General features: G+C 51.3%; 1 protein-coding gene across 4 annotated transcripts in view; it reads left to right on the top strand.

Moving 5' to 3' along the window:
* SIPA1L3 (signal induced proliferation associated 1 like 3) overlaps window positions 1-20,318 on the top strand; it is a 238,095-nt gene that overhangs the window by 182,002 nt on the left and 35,775 nt on the right. For all 4 annotated transcript variants that reach the window (XM_049621719.1, XM_049621716.1, XM_049621717.1 and 1 more), the window contains 3 exons: window positions 8,731-8,858; window positions 14,988-15,106; window positions 17,341-17,768. In XM_049621719.1, coding sequence (XP_049477676.1) covers window positions 8,731-8,858; window positions 14,988-15,106; window positions 17,341-17,768 — 675 coding nt within the window. The remainder of the gene's footprint in view (window positions 1-8,730; window positions 8,859-14,987; window positions 15,107-17,340; window positions 17,769-20,318) is intronic.

Below are 20,318 nucleotides of genomic sequence, written 5' to 3'. Positions count from 1 at the left end.
TTATCTGTGGGTTCCTGTGGTCACTGCTGCTGGCCGTGGGGGAGAGCGTGCCCTAGAAACAATGTGCACCCTGACAAACACTCTGAGAGTCTCAAGTCTTGGAAGAGGGAGCACAGCCCAGCCCCAGAGGTCAAGGCTGGCTGCCTGGAGGAGGTGACATTTGAACAGGGCTCTGAGAGATCACTAGGAGTTTGCCCCAGAGAAGAGGGAGAAAGCCATTCTAGGCAGAGCAAAGGCCACAGATGTGAGTAAGCACAATGGTGTGGAATACAGTAGGAATGGAGGGGAATCTGGTGTGGGGGGACCACGGGGACGCCTGGGCAGCAGCGGTAGCCAAGGATAGAGGCTAGAAATGGCAGTTGGTACAAAGTGATTGGGCAAGAACGGAGATGGTAGGAATGATGTTACTGGTAAGTCCAGGGAGCATTGTTTTTCAGAGTCTTGAGGTGTCTCCCCTTTATTGTTATTTTTAAGCTTTTTGAAATAAGTATAGATTCACAGGAAGTTGCAAAGAAATGCACAGGGAGCTCCACGAACCCTTCACCCAGCCTCTGCCATATAGTATCAAAGCAAGGCGTTGACGTTGGTACAACCCATGGAGTTTATTCAGAATTCGCCAGCCATACGTGTGCATGTGTGTGTGGCGAGGGTGTGTGGCTCTGTGCAGTTTTGTCACGTGTGTGGTATTGCATAACCACCACTACAATGTACACACTCAACTGTACCATCACCACAAAGCTCCCTCCTGCTACCCCTTTATAGCCACACCCACCCCTCCACCATTTGGCAACCATTAATCTGTTCTGTGTCTCTGTTTACTGCTATTTTATGAATGTTCTATAAAAGGAATCATATAGTATATATCCTTTTGAGATTCTTTTTCACCCAGCATAATTTCCATGAGGTTCATTCAAGCTGTTGTATCGATAGTCAGTTCCTCATAGCTGAGCTGTATTCCGTAGTTTGTTTAACCAACCATTCTCCCATCAAAGAATATTTGGGTTGTTTCTGGGCTTGGGCTGTTACAAACATTCATACTCTGAACACGCATGAAAACAAATTTTTATTTTCCTGGGATAAATGCCCAGGAATACAATTGCTTGCCAAGATATGGAAACAATCTAAGTATCTGTTGACAGATGAATGGATAAAAGAAACACAGGGCATATACACAACGGAATATTACGTAGCCATAAAGAGAGGAAGTCCTGCCATTTGTGACCACATGGCTGAACCTGGGGGTTTTTACACTAAGTGAAATAAATCAGACAGAAAAAGACAAATACTGTATGGTATCACTTATATGCGGAATCAAAAAAGTCAAACTTAGGGGGCGCCTGGGTGGCTCAGTCGGTTAAGCGTCCAACTTCGGCTCAGGTCACGATCTCACTGTCCGTGAGTTCGAGCCCCGCGTCGGGCTCTGTGCTGACTGCTCAGAGCCTGGAGCCTGTTTCGGATTCTGTGTCTCCCTCTCTCTCTGACCCTCCCCTGTTCATGCTCTGTCTCTCTGTCTCAAAAATAAATAAACGTTAAAAAAAAAAAAATTAAAAGAAAGTCAAACTTAGGGCGCCAGAGTAGCTCAGTCAGTTAAGCATCTAACTCGATTTCGGCTCAGGTCATGATCCCAGGGTTGTGCTGTGCACTGAGCATAGAGCAACTTGAGATTCTCTCTCCTTCTGCCTCTCTCCCTCGCTCGTGCTCTCTCTCTGTCTCTCTGTCTCTGTCTCTGTCTCCCTAAGAAAAAACAAGTAAAATTTAAAAAGAATAAAAAGAGAGAGTGTAGGTCAATCGGGCTTTAAAAAAAAAAGTCCCAAACTCATAGAAAAGAGAGGGTAGATTGGTGGCTGGTTGGGGTGGGGGAAATAGGGATATTTTGGTCAGGGGGTACCAGGTTTTGGTTGTAAGGTGAGTACGTTCAGAGGATCTAATGTACGTCCAGGCACGGTGCCGATAGTTAATAATTCTGCATTGTGCACTTGAAATCTGCTAAGAGCGTAGATCTTGGGCGTTCTCACCCCCAAAAAAGGCAACTACGTGAGGTGAGAGATGTGCTAATTAGCTTGATTGTGGCAATCATTTCACAGTGCGTACGTATATCAAATCATCACGTTGTACACTTTAAATATATGAGTTATATTTGTCAGTTATACCTCAGCAAGGCTTGGGGGGGCGGGAGAGATGCTTCTAGAGTGCTACTTGCTCAGCAAATGGAGAAGAGTGTTACTTCAGTGAATGTGTGTGCTGACTGTTCTGCAGCACACGTAGAGAAGTGTTGGGGGGGGGGCGGGGCAGGGAATACAATCGCTTGCTGTGTGGTAAGCCCATTTTTAGTTTAAAAGGAGCTGCCAAACTGTTTTCCAGAGTGCGCAGACCATTTTCCATTCCCGCCGGCAGCGTGTGAATGATCAGGCTTCTCCACATCTTCACCACCATTGGCTGTCGCCACTGGTTTTCATTGTAGCTATTCTGCTGGGTGCGTGAGGAGACGTCATCGTGGTCTAAATTTGCGTCTCTGTAATGGCTGGTGACGTCTTTTCATGTGCTTGTTTATTTGCCAACTGTATACCTTTTTAGGGAAGTGTCCATGCAGGTCCTTTTGCCCGTTTTCTAATCGGATGCAGCATTTTCAGCTTTGGAGAGTTCTTTGTATATACCGGACATGAGTCCTTTGTCAGCTGTGTGATTTGCAAATCTTTTCTCCCAATCTTTAATTTCTCCTTTTGTCTTTTTTTTTTTTTTTTTAATATTTATTTGGGGGAGAGAGCAGGTGGGGGAGGGGCAGTGAGAAGAGGACAGAGAATCCCAAGCGGGCTCTGTGCTGACAGGCTGACAGCAGCGAGTCCCGATGTGGGGCTCAAACTCATAAACCTTGAGATCATGACCTGAGCTGAAATTGGACCCTCAACTGACTGAGCCACCCAGGTGCCCCCATCCTCTCGTCTTCTTAACAAGGATCTGTCACAAAACAAAAGGTCTCAATTTCGACAAGGTCCCAGTTACATTTTTTTGCTCTTTATGGTTCATGGTTTTGTTGTAAAGTCTAAGAAAGAACTCTTTGCCTCAATCTGGGTCCTGAACATTTTCTCATTTTTTCGGGTTTTTCACATTTATGTCCATGATCCATTTTGACTTCGTTTTTGCATAAGGTGAGAGGTTTGACTTTTTTTTTTTTTTTTTTTTTGCCTCCTGACACCCAGTCTGCTTCAGCACCACTTCTGGAAAAGGCTGTCCATCTTCCATTGCATTGCTCTTGCTCCTTAAAGCAAAAAAAAAAAAAAAAAAAAAAAAATCGTTGGAAAGGGAAATCAATTGGGCACGTTTGTGTAGGTCTATTTCTGGATTCTCTAGTCGGTTCCACTGAGCTGAATACATGATCTCAGTGAGTACTCCCGGTGACTCCACAGGTAGGTACTTCATTATCCCATTTTACAGAGGGGAAACTGAGGCTCAGTGAGGTGAAGCCACTTGGTCAAGGTCACTCTTGCAGGAAGTGGTAGAGCTGGAACAGGAACCCAGGCCCATGTGATTCTGGAGAACTGATACTGACCCATGACCTGTCCTGCCAAAGGTCTCTGAGCTTATCCTCCACATCAGGGTAACATACACAGTCCCTTCTGGAGTCCCTGCCCCTGGAAACTGTTCAGGCTGTCTGGCATGAACAAGTGGAAAAAGAACACTTCTTCGTTAAACATCAGCCCTTCCCAGCCTATCCCTCTCTTCCCAGGACTCCACAGGAAACCCAGTTCTCAACAGTTTGTTTGTGTGGTTTTTATCTCGGTCAACATCTAGGTTCCAAGCTTTGCAAAGTCTGCTAGCACAACGCATCCCCTAAAGCCTCAGAAGTGTCTTTCCCAGTCAGTCACCAGCCCGTGGTAAGAGGCCTGGAAGCAGGCCAGGGCTGTACCGGTGTTAGCCTCGGCTCCTTTCCCCTCTCCTCTCCGCCCAGCTTCCCCAGGACCTCCTGGAACCCTTGTGACCCCTATGTCTCCTGCTGTGTCCAGTGGGCCTGCTACTTGCCGAGTTCATCAAGCTCTTAGAATTGTGACAGCCCTTAGACACAGAATCTGTCTGGTGCCCATCCTGGATATACTGAGAGGTAGTAAGATGGCCTTTATCAGCCGTGTGAGTGTGGGCAAGTGACTTCACCTCTCCACACCTCAGTTTGCTCACATGTAAAATGTCTGTCCCTGAGCAGTGTTGAGAATATTCAAGGAGGAAACCCTTGCAGAGCACTTAGAACTGTGCCTGGCACATAGTAAGTGCTCCTTAACGGTTATAACAGTTACCACCAAGTGCAGCGCCTGTCCTGGCAGCGGGGGCAATTGCTGCCTCTGCCCTCAGGAGTTCGCCAGCCTCGTTGGCAGGGTGAACAAACCACTCAACTCAGCACGGGGCATTAGGACGCACAGTGCACCCGGCTCAGCAAGCCTGCAGGGGGCGGCCGGACCTTTGCTCAGCAGACCACCTGGATGGCTTTTCTTTTTTCTTTTTCCTGTTTTTCTCTGCCAGCTCCGTAAAGAATGGTGAGGAGGCATTTGACTGCAGGTGACAGAAAACCTAACTTGAGAAGGCGTGAGGCCCTAAAGGGGATTTATTATCACATAGCCCAGAGGGAGGGTGGCTGTAGGGCTGGTTTAGGGAAGTCCTCAGGGACTGACTCCTTTAGTGATCCATGGTGGCTGTTGTGACCCCCAAGCAAAATCAGTGCCCTGCAGAAAAAAATGAAAGAGCTTCTGTTTGCTTTTGAGAGTAAAGGAGCTGGGTCTCTTGGGGCGTCTGGGTGACTCAGTCAGGTAAACATCCGACTTTGGCTCAGGTCATGATCTCACAGTTTGTGGGTTCAAGCCCCATGCCGGGCTCTGTGCTGACAGCTCAGAGCCTGGAGCCTGCTTCAGATTCTGTGTGTGTCTCTCTCTCCGCCCCTCACCCTCTCATGCTCTGTCTCTGCCTCTCAAATAAATGTTAAAAAAAAAAGGAAAGGAGCTGGGTCTCTTACCTATCCCTGAACCATCCCCTGGCAGGGCCACATTGGACCCACTTAACTATCTTAAATTTGTCAGGATTTATTCAGGTCACATGGCCGAAGGATGAGCCCCACAGGGGAACCTGGGCCTTACCAGCAGAGACAAAGAAGGTGACAGTTGTTGGTGTGGCAGCCAATAACGACGACATCATCCACCCACCTCACCCACCTCACCGGTCATCTTGGAGTTCACCCACGCATTCCTCCGTCAGTCCGTGTAGGAGACCAGCAGAGCGGCCAGAGCCCTCCCCTCCAGAGAGGCTCTTGCCCGCGTTCACATCTGTCTTGGTACTTTCTTCCATGGCCACGTAGGAAGCCCAAAGCCAACATCCCGGCAGCCCAGCCCTGCCGACCTGAAGGCACTCCCCACCAGGCCTCTTCAGGGTCCGCCAGCACATCAGCTCCTGCCTGAAGATGCCTGAAACTACAGTTAGTTTCTCACCACAACCAAAACCCTTTATCTTTAAAGTGATGTCATCTTCCAAGAAAAGGTAGAAGACTCTAACATTTCTCAGATGAGGTTGAGAATAGCTCTGATCTTCTCTTCTTCTGGGGATTTTTGCCCAGAGCCAGGCATGGTGAGGTGCCGGCATGTCCGCATTTCCAAGCAGCTTGACCAGGACTTGGCAACGTTTGAAACGGCGCCAAAGGGGACACGCGTGCACACACACAAAGGCACACACACACACACACACGCCCCAAAGAACGGGCAGCATAGGTCAGTCATTTTACATTGGGATAATAGGGTTTGTTAGGGAATTACGTGATTGGACAAAGTACAGGTTGTCTTCGTGGAGGGACAGGAGCTGAGTGGTGAAGCATGGTAAAATACTTCCAGCTAAAGACAGTCCGTCAGTTAGGATCAGGTTTAACTGCATAATAGAGAAAACAGTGACTCAGGCGAGACAGTTTCTTTCTTTCCCCCGTGTTGTCAGAGACCCAGGCTCCTCCTCACCAGCTCTCTGCTGTCCTTGGCCTGTGGCCTACTGATCGTAAGGTGGCTGCTGGAGCTTCAGCCTTAAGGAGGTGACCGAGGCCAAGGCACCCGCAGCACACTTGCAGAGGTTTCTTGGAAGTCCCATGCACCACTGTTATCACACTGGCCAGGCCTGCAAGAGAGCCTGGAAATGTGGTCTGTGAACCAGTTACGTTGCAGCCCCGGGTACAGCCGGGATTCTGTTCCCAAGCCACAAGCCCACGATAGATACTGGGGGAGCCTCCGCTCATACCTTCCACTTTCCTTGGGCTGACCCCGGCCACCGCTGACATTTTCCTTTAGTACTCGGGATTTGATGCAGACTTTTTGAGGAAGTGGAATAAACACATCAACACCTCACTTTCCCTCTGTGGTGGAGCCACATTTTACCAGGCAGTTGGCTGGCTGCTGAGTCAGTATTGAATACTGCTGTGCTTTTTCTTGTTTTGGCTCTGTCTGCCTTCCCTGGAGGTAGTAGAAGTCAAGGTCTGGGGAGGTGGGGATAATACGTGTTTTCTTGGCAGGTGGGTGGAAGTGGGTTTTCGGGAAGTCCGGGGCACCCCTGGAGCTCCCCTCTGCTGCCCAGGGGGCGGTGAAGCCTAGGGGTTTAGAGTCAGGCTTTGCAGAAACAGCCCTGGCTTTAGGCTGGTAGGATGGCCCCAGAGACGTCAGTTAACTCCTCTTTTCAGTGTTGGGGGTTCCAGTTTCTCAGCCTCCCAAGTTCCGAAGGAAGCAAGTTGGGGAAATCACAAAATCAGCTTCATTAACAGAGGCTCCGTGACTCTCCCAAAGTGCCGGGCCTGTGTCAGTGGGGTGTTCTAGCCACAAATAACTGAAATTTGGCTAGCCCAAACATTGTGGGAATGCATTATCGCACAGAAAAGGAGGCTCAGAAATAGGTCAGGCTCCAGGGAGGGTTAATCCAGCATTTCAACAACGTCATCAAGGGCCCAGTCCCTTCCGCCTTCTAAGTCTTGTATGCTCAGCATTGGCCTCGTCCTCAGGCTGCTAGCCTGAGGTCAACAGCGGGTCACGGTGTTCTGTCTGGACCCAGTAATACCCAGGTGAAAAAGAGAAGCCGTCCTTCCTCGTCATTGCTCTCAGGAGCCAGGAGGCTTACCTCAGAAGCCCTCCCCTGCACACTTCCCCCATTTCAGTAACAAACACCTGAAAACGTCAGTGACTTAAATCAGCAAAGGTGTATCTGGTGCCCACGCTGGAGCTCCACTGCTGGTTGGCAGAGGACCTCTCGGGACCCAGGCTGCCAGAGGCAGCCACTGTCCCCAGATCGCTTCCCTCACAGCGTGTTGACAAGACCAGGCTCAGACCCCACCTAGCCAATCTCAAGGGGCCAGGAAGTACGGTCCTCCAGCCACGTGGAGGGCCAGAAGTATTTTCTGAGACGCTTCGTAACTCTCACAACCTCTCACATCATATCAGCTAAGATCGTGTCGTCTGCCTTTCCCTGAACCAACCCCAGGCAGAGAGAAGGGTTTCAGTCATGACTGGCTCTGATCTGTGGTGGAATGGATGTTGGAGGTGCCCTTGGGATTCATTCCAGGACATAGAGCTAATGCACCTGGGACGTGTGGCCATAGGGAGAACCTTCTGCTGATTCCTCCCTTAGGTCTCAGCCGTCGCTGTGGGTATACAGAGCCAGCCTCCGGGAGAGCCCCTGTCTGCGAGATAACTTTTGTTATTTCATCCACTCTGCTACCCTGTGAAGTAGAAAATGTCATTATCCCATTTTTCAGATGAGAAAACCGCAGCTCATACTAATGAGCACTTGCCTGACCAACGTCACATAGCTAGTAAAGGATGGGACAGGGGTTTGAGCCCAGCTCTGTCTCACTCTGAAGCCCGAGCATACAGCTTCTCTCCTGCAGCGCCTTACTCCGACAGAGGGATGTACACTGAGTTCTGGCCTGTTGGCCACTTCTCACAGCTCTGTGTGTGTCAGCCTCGGGCTAAGTGCTGGGCACGCAGGACATCAGTCAGTCCTTTTTTTTTTTTTTTTTTTTTTATTTTTATTTTTGGGACAGAGAGAGACAGAGCATGAACGGGGGAGGGGCAGAGAGAGAGGGAGACACAGAATCGGAAACAGGCTCCAGTCTCCGAGCCATCAGCCCAGAGCCTGACGCGGGGCTCGAACTCACGGACCGCGAGATCGTGACCTGGCTGAAGTCGGACGCTTAACCGACTGCGCCACCCAGGCGCCCCCATCAGTCAGTCCTTTGAGGAAAGGCCTACTGCGATCACCAGCTTAGGAAAACTGTAGCTCGGGGGCTAGGAAGTGACTGTCCCTGGCTGAGAAAGAGGTGGTGGCGAGGTTTGAATCCCAACCTGTCCAGCTCTAGGCCTCCTGTACCTACAAACGCTTCAACCCGAGACAGGCGTGGGGGGCGGAGCTGCTGGCAACACCTCACCCCATTTCACAGCCAAGAAACAAGACCCCTGGGGAGCCTACCAGTAGGGCCTCCACCCAAGTGGCTTCTGCCCCTCCTTCCTTGAAGGACCCTGCATTGCCCGGCACTCCCTGGCATGCTTCCCGGGCGAGACTCATTCCTGACCCTCAGCTAATAGCACGTTTCCAGGATTACTCATCTAGGATCCCCTCCGCACAGAGCCTCCAGTGTATTTAAAACCCACCAGTGAGCAGGCCGTTGGGCTCAGATGGTTTTTGACACGCCAGCCCTTCACCCTGTGCTTGCCTCCTCTCGCTCGCCTGCAGGTATGCGGCCGCCCCACACCCGCTGCTGTCTTTTGATCCCCACTTCAGCCACGACGGGATGTCCAGCGGCGACTCCTCCTCAGGTGGCTTGACCAGCCAGGAGAGCACCATGGAGCGTCAGAAGCCAGGTAGGGCCTCCCCGGGACCGGCTGCACCCGCCTACCTTGCCCAGCGGGGCTTCCTATAATTTGCGAGGGGGCACACCTCCCCCCTGTCAGCAACGGATAGAACACAAAGGAAAGCTGTTGGAGCCTCATGTAAGATTAGGGAGGTCGCCCCAGAGAGCAGCAGGGACCAGTGAGCCTGATCCTCCTCTGTCCAGACACAGCGTCAGCAGATGGCACGCACTCAGGAGCCCGTGTACAGACGTGCGACGTGGAGGTGTCAACCTCCCAGGGAAACAGCAGAGAAGGACTAAAAGTGGTGCTCTCAGGGGAGCAGAACTGATTGTGTTCTGAGGCTTTTCATTACATAAACCCTCCTGTGCTCTTTTCTCACTGTTAGATGTGCAGCACATGCTGAGAAAAGAGCCAGATCATGAGTGTCCAGCATGATAACAGGTCACAAAGTGAACACACCCACGTCCCACACCTAGGGTAAAAGGCTGAACACGGCCAGCCTCCGAAAGCCCCCCAGGCCCCTCCCAGTCAGCACCCCCAAAGGCCATCCCTGCCCTGCTTCTCACAGCCAGACTTCGTTTTGCCTCATTATGAATTTCATGTATATGAAATACTCCTGCTGGCTTGATGCGTTTTGTGTGCACGTCTGGCTTCTGTCGCTCAGTACCATGTTATTGAGAGTCAGCCACACGGCTGTGGGAGGCAGTGCAATTTCTGAGTCGTTCTCCGTTGTTCAAATGACCCACAACGTATTACTCCATTCTGGCACTGATGGACATTTGGGTGGCTTCCAGCTTGGGGCTGCTTAGACTAGTGCTGTTGGGAGTGTTCTCATACCGGTCTGTGCTGAACACACGCTCACACTTCCGCCGGGTATATGCCTGCAAGTGGAATTGTTAGATCACATGTTTAACTTCATGCAAAGCTGCCACGCCTTTGCTCAGAGTGACAAGCCATTTCACACTCCCTCCCGTGACAGAGGAGAGGTGTGGCCGCTCCGTATCCTCACCAACCTTTGGTGGACGCATAGTGGTGTCACATTGTGGTTTTAATTTGCATTTTCTGGTGCCTGATAAGACTGAGCATCTTCTGATCTGTTTATCTTCCTATGTATGATTAATTGTGGGCATGTACACTTTGTGGAATATTTGAAGTAGAATTTCACATAACAAACTTGTCCCCCCTTGGAAGTCTGAGAACTACCCGATGAATGGGTGGGTTCAAAAGAAAGGAAAGGAATGAAGTGTAAAAGAGCATTGACATTGGAGGCGGGGAGACATGGAGCTGTCCTCTTAGAGAGATAGTCGAGAATTTCCAGGCAGCTCCAGGGGCTGACCGTGTCAGAGTCGCCAGCTCCCTCAGGCATGGTGGGACAGGGAGGAGGTTGTGTGTCCCAGGAGTAGCGGCCTGGGCAATTTCTCGGCCCCCCAGCCCTATGGTTCCCTTAAACCAGGGAAAACAGTTGTACTTCAGGCAAGTAGGTCGCCATCCCGACTTCGCTCCCTTCTGCTGCCTCCGGGGCCTGCAGACATGGCTGGCTTCTCTCCTCCACACACCCGATCCTGCCAGCCACTGCCTGCAGCCCTGTGCTCTTCTCCACAACAGACAGATTTGCATCTTTCCTTCCCCACCCAGTTCAGAAAAAGAAAAGTGTTGCTTGGCAATTTCATTACACCAAAGTGTAAAATGGAGAGGAAATTTTTCCAACGTTCACCCAAACAAGGTGTCACAGAAACTCACCATTGTCTTTCTCTTCTCTCTTCCGTCCCCTAGGGCTTGGCTCCCCCCTTACTTCCTTGGGACCTTGTTATAAGTTGACTTAACACCACTATCCACCCCCCCCCCTGCTACACACACACACACACACACACACACACACACACACACAAAGAAATCAGGGCAGTCTGTGATTAGAAATCATCATGAAGCCTAGGGGCGCCTGATGGCTCAGTTGGTTAAGTGCCCAAGTCTTGGTTGCAGCTCAGGTCGTGATCTCATGGTTCATGAATTCAAGCCCCATTTTGGGCTCTATGCTGACAGTGAGGAGCCTCCTTGGATTCTCTCTCTCTCAAAATAAATAAATAAACATTAAAAAAAAGAAAGAGGTCATCATGAAACCTAGAATGTGCTCAAGACCCAGACAAGGTAATTCATGGTGGAGAATCGGGCACTGTGACAAGACATGGGGATTCACCCAGCCCTGATCAGATGATGTAATCATAGTAACAGCAGGACAGTTTTGCATGCTTGTTATACACCCGGCGCTATACTGGGTACTCTCCATGCCCTCTTACTTCACATTTAATCATCTCAGGAATGTGACAGAGTGGGTACTTTTTACTGGCCCATTTTAGAAATGAGGAAGGTGAGGGGCGCCTGGGTGGCTCAGTCAGTTAAGCGTCTGACTTTGGCTCAGGTCATGATCTCACAGTTTGTGAGTTCCAGCCCCGCATCAGGCTCTCTGCTGTCAGCATGGAGCCTGCTTCAGATCCCCTGTGCCCCTCTCTCTGCCCCTGCCCTGCATGCGCATGCATGTTCTCTCTTTCCCTCTCTCTCTCTCTCTCTCTCTCTTTCTTTCTCTCTCAAAAATAAACATTTTTTTAGATGAGGCATAGGAAGGTTGTCACTTGTCCAAGGTCCCTGCTGGTGAGAGGCATAATTGCGATTGAACCAAAGCCTATTGGGTGCTAGGACCCCTCAGCCCCCACCGTCCACAAACACCACCCACAGCCCCTCACCCACAGAGTGTGAGTATTTCTCAAGCTTGAGAGCACCCAGGTTGGGAAGGAGGCCCCTGAGTCACCAGCTGCCCGAGTCTGTGCTTGGCCACAGTTGTAACACATCTCTCACAACCAAATTCATGTCTGTCACCTGCCTGGTATGACAAGGGAGATCATTCCATCAGGAGAGCCAGAAGGTTACCAGGGGCCATTCAGAGACCCAGTGAAGGGCTCAATATCAGGGCCTGTTAAGGACAGAACTGAGGACCCTGAGGCAGCGCAGGAGGGGAAGGGACCTGGTCCTCCATCCCACTGTTCATTTGACCTATCGCTAATGATAAACACCACACTGGGCACCACAGTGTGAGCCAGACGGGCACGTTCCTTGCCTTCTTGGAGCCCACAGTCTGGTGGAGAGACGGACAGTAGATGGGCACACAGTGATGAATGATCACTATTAGGGCTGAATATCAAGTGGAAACTGTAACACAGTGCTGAGACAGATGGACAGGGTTTGGGGGAATCTCTGAGCAAACTACATTCAGGTGAGGATAGAAAAATGTTGGGAAGAGAACATTCCAGGGAAGGAGAATAATCAAAGACCCTGAGATAGCAGTGAGCATAGGAGGAACAGTAAGGAGGCCGTGTGGCTGGAGAAGTAGTGGAGGATGAGGTCAGAGAGGGGACGGGGCCAGAGCATGTGGGGAGGACTTTGTCCTTCGCTCAGAGTGGGACAGGAGCTCCGTCCTTCTGAGTGAAGGAGGAATGGGACCTGGGTGTTCACAGGGTCCCTCTGACTGCCGATTCTTGCAGGATAGGTACAGGGGTGATAGGGATGGGCAGATTCTAGATACAGTCATTTAAAGGTAGAGTTGATGGCACTTCCTAATCCTCTACATGGATATGAGAGAGAGGAGACAAGGTTGATACCAGGTTTCTGCCCTGAGCAGCTGAAAGGATCGAACCACATGGACTGAGCAGGAAAGACAATGAGTGATGCAGGTTTGGGGGAAGATAAGCAGTTGGTCTTGGCCATGTTCAGCAGGAGGTGCCTGGTAGCCACCCCAGAGGAGGCGTTGTGAGGTAGCCATCTATACGGCAAAGGTCTGAAGTCGGGAGAGGTCCGGGCCAGGGACAGAAAAATGGAAGCCACCAGTGTCATAGGTGGTACTTAAGGCTGGCTATGGCTGTCACAGGCTTGGCTCTCTCTAGAAACGTGGTTTCCAGCATGATCTGGCCACCTCCCAGAAACTAATACTTCCGGGCCTGTGGGATGCTCCAAAGAGGAAAACCATCTCCAGAGGTAGAGTAGACAGATGAAGTGGGCAGCCTCCCCGCCACCACGTGGACTTTCCAACCAGGCTGCTTTCTGTGGTGGCCCTGAGTGTCCTGCCCAGCCCACGCAGAGCAGGAGCCTTCCCCAGGGGAACATGGGCCCAGCGTGTAGTAGTGAGCTCAGGCTCCAACAGGCCTTGTGGGAAGTTCAGAGTCAGCCGTGTGACCTTGGCAGTGACCTCATCTGTCCCAGCTTCAGGTCCCTCCTCTGTGGCGGACATCCTAAGTGTCTCTCCTTCCAGCATGGTTTGAGGGTCCAGTGAGGTCACAGCTGCCCAGCCCTCAGCATAGGCCCCAACCCATCATTAAGAGAATGGCAAGTCCTGCTTCTCAAACACATGCTCCCCACCGATGCCAGTGGTGTCATTGCTGGGGAAGCACAGAGAGAGAGTGCAGATGTGGACGGCACACACAGGTCTCAGGCCCTCTCTGTGTGACATTGGACCAGCTACTTGAACTCTCTTGAGTTTTGATGTTCGTCACCTTTTGGAAGTGGTACTGATAGCCACCTCACAGTATTCCTTGGAGGACACAGCAAGATGCTGTGTGCAAAGCAGTTTTAGTAATACCTGACACAGAACGTGTGTTTAATAGGCACCGTTATTGTAATTATTTTTTTTTTTATTTTTTTAAAGTTTATTTATTTATTTTGAGAGAGAGAGTGCACAAGCAGGTAAGGGGCAGGGAGAAGGAGACATAGAATCCCAAGCAGGCTCCGCACCATCAGCGAAGAATGCAATGTGGGGCTTGAACTCACGAACCGTGAGATCATGACCTGAGCTGAGATCAAGAGTTGGGTGCTTAACCAACTGTGCCACCCAGGCATCCCTGCTGTAATTATTTTAAATACAGAAGTGATCAAAAGTGTGGGCCTTGGGGTTAGACCACCATGGTTCCTCTGTCCTCTGTTAGTGCATTTGTGTTTGATAGGTAGTAACTAGCCCTCCACTAGAGGGTTTGGGGGGTTGTTTATTTCTTTGTTTTGTTTTTTAGGTCAGTTGCTAAGTTCAGGCACCTTGACTACCTGGAAGTTTAGACTAATTTACACCCATACCGGCCATCACGATTTTAAACCTGTTTCACCTTTGAAGCAGCAACTCCACTTGTGGAGTTCCGTCCCAACACAATCCCACTCTTGCTCAGGGTTGCGTGTAGAGGGAGAGCCACCCAAACATTGTTGTAAGGAAGAATTGAAAATAGCCTACATGTTCGTGGTTGAGGAAATGATGTCCGTTCAACATGATGGAATACTGCACAGCCATTAAAAATAAGACAACTTTATGTTCAGTTACGTGAAGATGTATTACAAGGATGTAAAGGGAAAAGCAAGTATAAGTATGCTGTAAAGTAAAAAATCAAATTGTAGAACAGTGCTTAGTGTGACTGCATTTTTGTTTACCAAAATAAGTTATGCACATTTAACCAGCAAAGGATTGCTACCTTGCATATATAAAGAACCCTGCTCGCCAATAAGATAAAAGTCAATCCTATGGAAAAACGGGAAAAGAGGGCACCCGGGTGGCTCAGTCGGTTGAGTGTCCGACTCTTGATTTCAACTCAGGTCGTAATCTCAGGGTTGTGGGATTGAGCCCCACATTGGACTCCACACTGAGTGTGGAGCCCGCTTAAGATTCTTTCTCTGCCCCCTCTCCCTCACTTGTGTGTGCTCTGTCTCTCTCTAAAATAAATAAAAATGAAAAAGAGAAAGAGGAAAAAAAAGAAAAATGGGAAAAAGATAGGAACAAGTAATTTACAAAATAGAAAATCCAGATGGCCAGTAAGGATGAAAATGTGCTCAACCTTCCTTGGGGATGTTGACGGAGGATGGTCCTAAGGCTTCAGTGAATTAACCCTTGTAAAGCACTAGACTGGGGTCTAGCACATAGTAAGTGCTTAGTAAATATTTCATCACTGAGTGTTGTTATTCCCCAAGACATAACTTGATGGGGTCGTGGTGCTATATGAGCTGGGCAGACAAGCTGGCAGAGGGGTGGGACCATTTTTAGGGCCAGATTCATCAGGTGGACTCAGGCCAGGGCCTGAGTCACCTCTAACCGCTGATGTGTCTCCTGTCTTCCTGCAGAGCCTTTGTGGCATGTGCCCGCCCAGGCCCGGCTCTCAGCCATGGCGGGAAGCAGCGGGAGCAAGCACACCTCCAGGCAGGACGCAGCAGGCAAAGATTCCCCCAACAGGCATTCCAAAGTGAGTCTGGGCCCCACCTGCTTAATCCTGGGGAGCCAGGACTGCAAAGCTGGCTACTTCACTTCCCTGACCACTGTGGGTCTGACAGTGTCACCTGGGTGTGGGCCTCTGAATGCCATACGTGAGCACATCCTTCTCCTTTGCCATCCACTCCAGCAGAGGGGCCAACTGCTTGGTCTAGAGCCAGACAAACGCACAGCCAGCTCTAGCCCTCACCAGCCAAGTCATCGCCAGCAAATCCCTTTGCCTCCTTGTGCCACAGTTTCCCTACGATTACACTGGTCATGGTCAGTGTCTTCACCAGCTCAGGCTGCTGTAACAAAATACCATAGACTGGGTGACTGACAACAGAAATTTCCTTCTCACAGTTCTGAGGCCGGGAAGTCCAAGATCAAGGCTCAGGCAGATTCAGTGTCTGGTGAAGACCCACTTCCTGGTTCATAGATGGCCTCCTTCTCACTTCATGTGGTGGAAGGGATGAGGGAGCTAGCTCTCTGGGGTCTCTTGTGTAAGGATGTAAATGTATGTATGTGGATTTAATAATCCCACTCATGAGGAATGGATAACTACATATAGGGGTATAAGTATGTAAATATGTATAAGGATTTTATAATCCTATTCACGGGGGCTCTACCCTCATAACCTAATCACCTCCCCTAATGCCATCACACTGGGAGAGGCGCACCAGCGGTCAGCCTGTGGCAGTGAGCTAACTGCTCTAACGGATGGTCCCGAAATCTCAGTGACCTCACACAGTAGAAGTTTGTTTCCCTCTCGTATAACACAGTTGGGTGTGGGTATTCAGTGAGCAAGCTTTCCACATGGTGATTCTGGAACCCAGGCTCCCTATCCCTTGTGGCTCTGCCATCCCTCAGGGCCTCAGAGCCCTCTGCTGGGTCCTTGCCTGTTTCTGGCAGGTAGGGGTGGGAGAAAGAGGGGTTGGTGTGCGAAGTCTCTATAGCCCAGGCCTGGAAATGGTATAAATCGTTTCCACTTATATTGCATTGGCCAGCACTCCATCACGAGGCCACACCTCGGCGCAAGGGAAGCTGGGAAATGTAGTCCCGAGTGCCCCGGAGAAAGGAGGTCATTTTGGTGAGCACTTGGCAGTCTCTTTGCATCCCTTCATAAGGTGGGAATTTGATGGGTGCATTCGATGTGCCAGGCCCTGGGACCACAGTGATGAAGTGGACAGATGTGCCCAGGTGCTCCCAAAGCTGACACCCCAGTGTGGGCAGCAAGCAGTAAGCAGATAAACAGATGCATTCCATAACACCAGGAACTGGTCTTTGCTGTGAAGGATAACCAAGGCAGAGGTCAGGGCAAAGACTGTCAAGCACTACTGCTTTAGGGTGAGGTGGTCAGTGAAGGCCTTGTGAGGAGGCCTTGAATGAAGTAAGGGGCAGTCCATGAAGATACCTGAGGGAAGAGCCTTCCAGGCAGAAGCAATAGCAAGTGCCAAGGCCCTGCTCAGAGCACAGTGATCAGAAGGGAGGGGGCAGATGAAGTTAGAGGGCAGGACGTGGGACCAGACTGCACAGAGCCTCAGGGCGAGGACTCTGGCTCTTCCCATGAGTAAAATGGAGCCACAGGAAGGTTCTGAGCAGGGAAGGGACATGAAATGGGGCAAGTGTTCACAGCCTCCCTCCGGCTGCATATAGGCAAACCGGGGGCAGAGGTGAGTGGGAGACGGGGATGGGGCAGGAGGACCAGGGAGGAGGCTGCTGCCATGGTAGGTACAGTGGGAGGTGGTGGTGACAGGCCCGCGGTGGAGCCGTGGAGGTGGAGAAGTGGCAGGTCCTAGATCTCTTGACGATGCAGGCCACAGGATTTGCTGTTGGGGTGCACACAGGTGCGAGAGCAACAGCAGGTCCCGGGTGACTCCAAGCCTCTTGTGTGGGGCAGCCGAAAGGCTGGAGGGGCCTTTATTGGGGCGGGGAAGAGGGATCCGGGAAGGAAGGTCAGGAGCTCAGCTTTGTATGCATTGAGCTTGAGCTGTGGACAGCACGTCACACGCATACTGTCACGCCTCCCTCTGAACAAGCCCATGAGGCAGGGTTATCAACAACCCAGCTTCACAGGTGTGGAAACTGAGGCACAGGAGAGCTACGTCACTTGTCTGAGGTAACACGCTCAAAAGCAGGGGAGCCAGAGCTTGGGTGTGGGGAGGACCCAGGGAGGGAAGGTTGGCCCCCACTGTGGACTCTATGGATGACACTTCTCTTGCCTTCCAGGGAGAACCTCAGTACTCCAGTCATTCCAGCAGCAACACCCTCTCCAGCAACGCATCCAGCAGCCACAGCGACGACCGCTGGTTTGACCCCCTGGACCCCCTGGAGCCGGAGCAAGATCCCCTCTCCAAGGGTGGCTCTAGTGACAGCGGCATCGACACCACCCTCTACACCTCCAGCCCCAGCTGCATGTCCCTGGCCAAGGTGCCTCGGCAGCCCAAGCCACACAAGCCCCCGGGAAGCATGGGCCTTTGCGGCGGCGGACGGGAGGCCGCCACGCGGTCCCACCACGCAGACAGACGGCGGGAGGTCTCGCCAGCCCCTGCGGTTGCCGGTCAGAACAAGGGCTACCGACCGAAATTGTACTCCTCAGGCTCCAGCACCCCTACAGGCCTGGCGGGGGGTAGCCGTGACCCACCAAGGCAGCCTAGGTAAGACACTGCTCTTCACCCCGGTCCTCCAAGCAGTTCTGACCGCCTTCTGCTTCCCCCACAGTCCTGACAGGGGGGTTCCCCTCCCTACAAGCATGCTGCTTGCAGATGGATGTGCTTACACACTAGTTTGCTTACAGAGTTGGGAGCCTCATGGACCACCCACTACTGCCCATCATTCACCTTCTAGTACCCTGGGTAGAGGGAAGGAAACCCCTGGCTGGCTGTTTCATCTGCCTCTGGTTTACTCTGACCCTCTCTCTTTCCCTCTCTCTCTGCTAAGACCAGTGGTTTTATGCTTTCTGGAGGTCACAGACTGTATGTGTTAGGCATGCATTCGGCTGGAGGTAACAGGAAATCTGACCCACAGTAGCTTTTAAAAAAAAAAATTTTTTTTTAAGGTTTATTCATTTTTCAGAGACAGAGCATGAGTGGGGGAGGGGCAGAGAGAGAGGGAGACAAGACACAGAATCTGAAACAGGCTCCAGGCTCTGAGCTGTCAGCACAGAGCTCGACGCGGGACTCGAACTCGGGCAGTGTGAGATCATGACCTGAGCCGAAGTCGGACGCTTAACCGACTGAGCCACGCAGGCACCCCTGAGCCACAGTAGCTTAAACAGACGGAGCTTTAACAGTCCCCCGATGAGAACTCCACAGAGGGCAGAGCCAAGCTAGTACAGCAGCTCAGGGAGGGCCTCAAGGCCTGGCATCCTGTGTCTTCCTCTTCCACCATTCTTACCATACTGGCTGCGGCTCCCTTGTCTCCAGATGGCTGTGGTGCCCCTGGGGGGAATGGGCCCAAAAAACAGAGGAAGATGGCTTCTCCTAGTTCCCTTTCCATGAAGAAAGCAACAGCTTTCCCAGAGCCCTTTGAACAGAGCGACGTCACAAGGAAGGCTGAGAAATCACAGCTTAACCCTCTAGCCAACACAGCGAAGGGCAGTGGTCTCCACACAGTCCCCTAGAGGGCTCTTCAGCACAGATTGCAGGACCCCACTCGGAGTTTCTGATTCAATTTTGAGGACCACTGGTGGAGAGGCAGGCAGGGGACCAAGGGAGAAAGACCTGGCATTGATGGGCCATCAGTCTGGGGCCTAGACTGCACACACTTTGGGCACCTTATGAAAGCCATGAAATGTCTCTCTGAAGAGCGCACTGAGGTGGAAAACCGTTCGGCAAGTCGCCAAGCTCAGCCTGGAGCACGTGCCCCTCACAGGTCTGCAGCCCAGGCAGGAGTCACGGTGCTGCGGTCCCCAGTGCAGACCCCAAAGGCCACAGCCTTCCTTCCATTCCCTGACCGCCCCTGAGCAGGGGCCAGCCCGGGACCCCATAGGGAGTCCTCGTCCCCTTTGGTTTCCTCAGGCCTTTGCCAGTCCTCAAACTACGGCCTCTGTCCACGCAGACCACACAGGACCCATGCACCCAGGCAGTGGCCTCAGACCTTGTCCGCAGCCTACAGTGCACTTCTGTCTGTGTCTATGCAGAAATATCTGTGTTTAAAAAAAAAAAAAAAAAGGCGAAGCAAAAGTGACCCAAACAGTACTCAGCCTAACCGTGTGTGAAGCACTTTGATGTAGTCTAGTCTGTTCAAAATGTGAAAGCAGCTCAATACCTCCTTCAGTGGTCTCATGATTTAGCAGTGGTTCTCTGACCGGTTTGGAAACTGCCGTGTTTGAGGGTGCCTGCGTTGTGTGGGTACCTCCCCTTGCCCTGGTCAGGGGCCCAGAAGGGTGAGGACGGAGAGGGTGTGCGGCCCAGTGGGTTTAGTCTCTGGCTCAGCCCATCTCCCTAGACAGGTGGTTCTTAATCAGTGAAACTCACGGACTCTGGAACAGCTCTTTCATTCCTTATTTATCCCTTCGTTTCACTCACAGATATTTCTTAGGGACCTGTTGTGTCACAGACACTAGGGTGGGAGCCGGGATGAAATAATGAGCAAATTCAGATGAGGCCCCCCCCCAGCCCCTCACCTCAGCCCATCATCCGCTGAGGGAGACAGACGACAATTAGGCCATCACTGAGACACCTGTCAAAGTGCACTCACCTAGAGGGACTCTGCACCAGGAGAATCCTGGGTGCCGCAGGGGTCCCAGGTCTCAGCTCCGCTAGTCCCTGTGCTGGACATAGGCCTGTGTTCGTAAATCTGAGTAACCATAGGGTTTTGAAATCTGCGATATAAAGGCAGCGGCTCTGAGGAGAAGACTGTGGCTGAAGCAGGGAGTGGGTATAAAATTACCCTGTGTCTGACAGAAAGATTTGCTGTACCCAGGAATGAAGGGAATAAAATGGGAGAGGAGCCCACTACAAAAGAGGGCCCAGCGGTTGGGAGCTTTAATTTGCATACAGACAATTGATGCTAATTGCAAATCATTCTTATCTACTCATTAAGCTGCTTCCTGAAGTTTTCTCCTAGGCAACCAGGCTCTGGCATGGAACAGCATTTCCCAAAATGGGGTGCTCGAGGTGATTTGGGTGGTATAGGAGGAAAATGTTTTTGTTTTTGTTTTTTTTAACAGATAAATGTTTGCTTTAATGAGTATTAGGAAAGGT

Source organism: Panthera uncia (assembly GCF_023721935.1).
Source record: "Panthera uncia isolate 11264 chromosome E2 unlocalized genomic scaffold, Puncia_PCG_1.0 HiC_scaffold_19, whole genome shotgun sequence".
Classification (NCBI taxonomy): Eukaryota; Metazoa; Chordata; class Mammalia; order Carnivora; family Felidae; genus Panthera; species Panthera uncia.
This window is presented reverse-complemented; position numbering and strand designations above follow the sequence as displayed.